General features: G+C 45.1%; 2 protein-coding genes across 5 annotated transcripts in view; one reads left to right on the top strand and one right to left on the bottom strand.

Moving 5' to 3' along the window:
• The window catches only part of LOC143284931 (SLIT-ROBO Rho GTPase-activating protein 1-like), a 308,900-nt gene that overhangs the window by 156,056 nt on the left and 147,844 nt on the right, over window positions 1-5,000 (top strand). The gene's annotated exons all lie outside the window — the stretch shown is intronic.
• LOC143284947 (uncharacterized) overlaps window positions 3,286-5,000 on the bottom strand; it is an 11,071-nt gene continuing 9,356 nt past the window's right edge. Inside the window, exon 5 of the mRNA XM_076592109.1 lies at window positions 3,286-3,324. Within this exon, the coding sequence (XP_076448224.1) occupies window positions 3,286-3,324 (39 nt within the window). The remainder of the gene's footprint in view (window positions 3,325-5,000) is intronic.

The raw sequence follows: 5,000 nt of genomic DNA, 5'->3' as shown, positions 1-5,000 counted from the left end.
ACATGAGTCAATAAGATTGTAGGCAGAGCGGAAGAGGTGTGTTCTAACAGAAGTGGGGAATCCTGGTGACAGATTGAGAAGGGCAATGTGTTTCCTACTGCGCGGCCAAGTCATTCACTGCTCAGTCTTTTGTGAAGGACTAGGACTCTCTAACTTGGAGGCAAAACTGCACTGGCTCTTAGTGCTGCAGCCTTGGGGGGCTAGTTGGCATTTGGGAACCATCCCAGCGCCGACTGTCCTAAAACCCTATTGGCCGAGAGAGTGGGAGATGTACTTGGGCAAGACACTCTCCACAGTAATCAAATTCCAGCCCAGATAGGACAGCAGTTGCCTCCTCTGCTGTTCTGATGGTCATAGTCGGGCACGACCAACTCTCGTACAACTGGGGCATGGAAGCAGAAAGAGATGCTGACCTTGGGATGTTTCGTTTCTTCCAGGAAATGTCAGCGCTCGAGTATCAGTGGTTTAGCGTAAAGTTCCAGAAAAAAATAATATAGATCGAAGTCATATATATAGTGAGTGCAGTGTGTATTCTTAGGTAAAAGTACTATGGATCAATGTGTGTATATATATATGTGTGTGTGTGTGTGGACTGGCGGAATAAGTTTCCAGTGACTTTGAATGTCAGGGAGCACTCTCTCTCTCTCTCTCTCTCTCTCTCTCTCTCTCTCTGTGTGTGTGTGTGTGTGTGTGTGTGTGTGTGTGAATGGATGATGACTGTTGCTGTCAGAAATGTCAGTGTACCATTGACTGTTAGTGGTGAAGTGGTGTCAGGTAGAAATGTCACAGTGTACCATTGACTGTTAGTGGTGAAGTGGTGTCAGGTAGAAATGTCAGTGTACCATTGACTGTTAGTGGTGAAGTGGTGTCAGGTAGAAATGTCAGTGTACCATTGACTGTTAGTGGTGAAGTGGTGTCAGGTAGAAATGTCAGTGTACCATTGACTGTTAGTGGTGAAGTGGTGTCAGGTAGAAATGTCAGTGTACCATTGACTGTTAGTGGTGAAGTGGTGTCAGGTAGAAATGTCAGTGTACCATTGACTGTTAGTGGTGAAGTGGTGTCAGGTAGAAATGTCAGTGTACCATTGACTGTTAGTGGTGAAGTGGTGTCAGGTAGAAATGTCAGTGTACCATTGACTGTTAGTGGTGAAGTGGTGTCAGGTAGAAATGTCAGTGTACCATTGACTGTTAGTGGTGAAGTGGTGTCAGGTAGAAATGTCAGTGTACCATTGACTGTTAGTGGTGAAGTGGTGTCAGGTAGAAATGTCAGTGTACCATTGACTGTTAGTGGTGAAGTGGTGTCAGGTTACGGTGATCAATGAAAATGTCCGGTAGGTGTCACTACTAACAATAAACGTATGGTGTAGTATCTTGTCAAACGTCGGGGTTGGTGTTGGTTTCCAAGTTTGTGTTGTGTGAATTTTGATTTGGCATTGAGGTGGGCGGGATGCTGAAACTGGTTTGTTTGTTAGTTTGTTGGGGGGGGGGGGGGGAGGAATTGTCAGTTTGTTGTGGGGGGGGGGGGGGGATGTGAGGAATTGTCAGTTTGTTTGGGAGGGGAGGGGGATGTGAGGAATTGTCAGTTTGTTTGGGAGGGGAGGGGGATGTGAGGAATTGTCAGTTTGTTGGGAGGGGAGGGGGGATGTGAGGAATTGTCAGTTTGTTTGGGAGGGGAGGGGGATGTGAGGAATTGTCAGTTTGTTGGGAGGGGAGGGGGGATGTGAGGAATTGTCAGTTTGTTGGGAGGGGAGGTGAATGTGAGGAATTGTCAGTTTGTTTGGGAGGGGAGGGGGATGTGAGGAATTGTCAGTTTGTTGGGGAGGGGAGGGGGATGTGAGGAATTGTCAGTTTGTTGGGAGGGGAGGGGGGATGTGAGGAATTGTCAGTTTGTTGGGGAGGGGAGGGGGATGTGAGGAATTGTCAGTTTGTTGAGGGGGGGGGGGGATGTGAGGAATTGTCAGTTTGTTGGGGAGGGGAGGGGGATGTGAGGAATTGTCAGTTGAAGAAGAGCGTCAGAGTATGCAGACTGATGCCCCAACACCAACAAGCCCACACAGAAACAGATTCTCACAACGCATTTAATGTATGTAATTATGGAAGGAAAAGGTTGGGGTTGTTTTTTTTTAATATAAAGGGACATTGTTCCCCGAGAATATTATTAAAGAAAAGATACCGAATCCATCAGTTTGCTATACAAGATTAATAACCTCTACTTTCTTCCGTATAAAAGTGTAGTAAAAGTGTTACATGCATCTGTGGTAAGCAGTTCAGCTTGCATCATTGTTTGTTTCACTGTCAGCAGTTACGTACCTTCTTGCCCAAGTATTTCAAAGAGAACAACTACTCTGCAGATGATTTTTCGAAAGTTATTTCTGACGAGGTTCTTATGGTTGAACTTTCACAGGCATTAGTTCATAGCCCTATTTCTACATTCCTTTAATATACTTCAGAATTGTGTTAATGGTTTCTGATTATTTTTATTATTATTATCTTATTGAATTGTAACTGTTAAATGTTATTGCATGTTAGGTAAGCATTTTTTGGTAGATTTCTACCTTTTCTGTTTTCCTCTTCCCTGCCCCCCATCCCCTGTTTTGGGTTGGTTTGTTTTTTCTTTTCTTTCTTTCTTCTTTTTTATCGTCTAATATCACTGGTAGTGAAAAGACGCTGAACTACAGAACGTCTAATATCACTGGTAGTGAAAAGACGCTGAACTACAGAACGTCTAATATCACTGGTAGTGAAAAGACGCTGAACTACAGAACGTCTAATATCACTGGTAGTGAAAAGACGCTGAACTACAGAACGTCTAATATCACTGGTAGTGAAAAGACGCTGAACTACAGAACGTCTAATATCACTGCTAGTGAAAAGACGCTGAACTACAGAACGTCTAATATCACTGATAGTGAAAAGACGCTGAACTACAGAACGTCTAATATCACTGGTAGTGAAAAGACGCTGAACTAAAGAACGTCTAATATCACTGATAGTGAAAAGACGCTGAACTAAAGAACGTCTAATATCACTGATAGTGAAAAGACGCTGAACTACAGAACGTCTAATATCACTGGTAGTGAAAAGACGCTGAACTACAGAACGTCTAATATCACTGGTAGTGAAAAGACGCTGAACTACAGAACGTCTAATATCACTGGTAGTGAAAAGACGCTGAACTACAGAACGTCTAATATCAGTGGTAGTGAAAAGACGCTGAACTAAAGAACGAAGTGACCAGTATTCGCTGCGCCACATCTGTTAATTAAAGGAAGAGAGAACTCAGAACTCAGAAATACTTCACTGCAAAGGCCACCGACCTGTTTTTCTGAAGAGGTACACACACACATTTGAGACACACAAAATGTCGAAAAGAGAGAGAGAGAGACAGAGGCAGAGACAGAGAAAGACAGACAGACAGACGGAGAGAGAGGTCTCTGGGCCTTGCAATTGGAATGAACTTCCTCTTTCGCATCATCTGGTCTCTGCACTCAGCTGTTTCAAGTCTGGCCTTAAAACCCACCTCTTCACAAGATGGGCTCCCTCCCCTATCTCTTCCTTGTCTTCAGGTTCTTCTTCAGTTATGCATGCGTGCCGTGTGAATGACTGGTGTGAAAGCGCTTAGAGTTAGTTAGTCTCTACACAAGATTCAGCGCTATATAAATACCATTATTATTAAAGGAACGGATGCCTGATATATATATATATATATATATATATATATATATATATATATATATATATATATATATGAGAGAAACAGAGAGAGACGGAGAGGGAGAGATTCTTCCCAGGTGTGTGCTCGCGCGTGTTTGTGTTCACGCACTTGTGGGTGCGTGCTGTCGTGGCGTGTATATATATATATATATATATATATATATATATATATATATATATATATATATATATATATATACGTGTGTGTTCGTGTGTGTGTGCGCGTGCGCGTTCGTGTGTGTGTGTGTCCCAGCCACATTATTCCCAGCCAGGGAAGTAGTGTCAATGCAATGCTGATTGAATTCCAGAATCCCGGAGAGAGAGAGAGGGGGGGGGGGGGAGGCTCCAGAGTCAGGCAAATGATGCAGACCGCAGCGCCGTCCGTGGGATGGAGATAGATGTCATTAAGATGGCCGCTGCGTCTTCGTTTGCTGGGCTCTCTTAGTGGTTTCTTTTATCTTGTTTTTTTCTTGCGTGTGTGTGTGCGTGTGTGGGTGTTTTTAGGTGGATGGGTAGTTAGGTGTGTGTGTGTGTGTGTGTGCTTCTCTTTCTCTCTCTCTCTCTCTGTGTATCACTGTGTCTGTTTCTCTATCCCCCCCTCTCTCTCTCTCTCTCTGTGTATCACTGTGTCTGTTTCTCTATCCCCCCCACTCTCTCTCTCTCTCTCTCTGTATCACTGTGTCTGTTTCTCTATCCCCCCCACTCTCTCTCTCTCTCACTGTCTATCTCTCTGTCTCCCTGTGTCTGTCTCTCTGTCTCTGTCTCTGTCTCCACGTCTCTCTGTCTCACTGTGTCTGTCTCTCTGCCCCTCTCTCTCTCTCTCTCTCTCTGAGTCTCTCCCTCCCTTCTCTTTCTCTCTCCCTCTCTCTCTCTCTCTCTGAGTCTCTGTCTCTCCCTCCTCTTTCTCTCTCCCTCTCTCTCTCTCACACAGTCGTGATCCAAGCAGAGGGTTGGTTATTGATGTCCTCAGCAGACTCTATTAGTACTCCCTGGGCTTGTCCCCCATAGATCTCTATCAGACTTCCTGGAGAGGGGGGGGGGGTGGAAGGGGGAAGATCCCTCTCCCCCCACCCCCACCCCCCTTTTTTTCCCAACCACCCAGACGAAAGGAGAGAGAGGGGGGAAGGGGTGGGTGGAGGGCGGGGGCGAGGGGATTAACGAACATATATATATATATATATATCTTCTTGCTGATCGGAGGGACGAAAAGGAGATTATCTATGCTAGAACTTAAAGGGGACTGAGCTCCCCTCCCCTCCTCTCCCCTCCCCTTCCCCACTCCTCCTT

Source organism: Babylonia areolata, chromosome 8 (genome assembly GCF_041734735.1).
Source record: "Babylonia areolata isolate BAREFJ2019XMU chromosome 8, ASM4173473v1, whole genome shotgun sequence".
Lineage (NCBI taxonomy): Eukaryota > Metazoa > Mollusca > Gastropoda > Neogastropoda > Buccinidae > Babylonia > Babylonia areolata.
The sequence above is the reverse complement of the archived record's forward strand: the minus strand, read 5'-3'. Positions and strand labels throughout refer to the sequence as shown.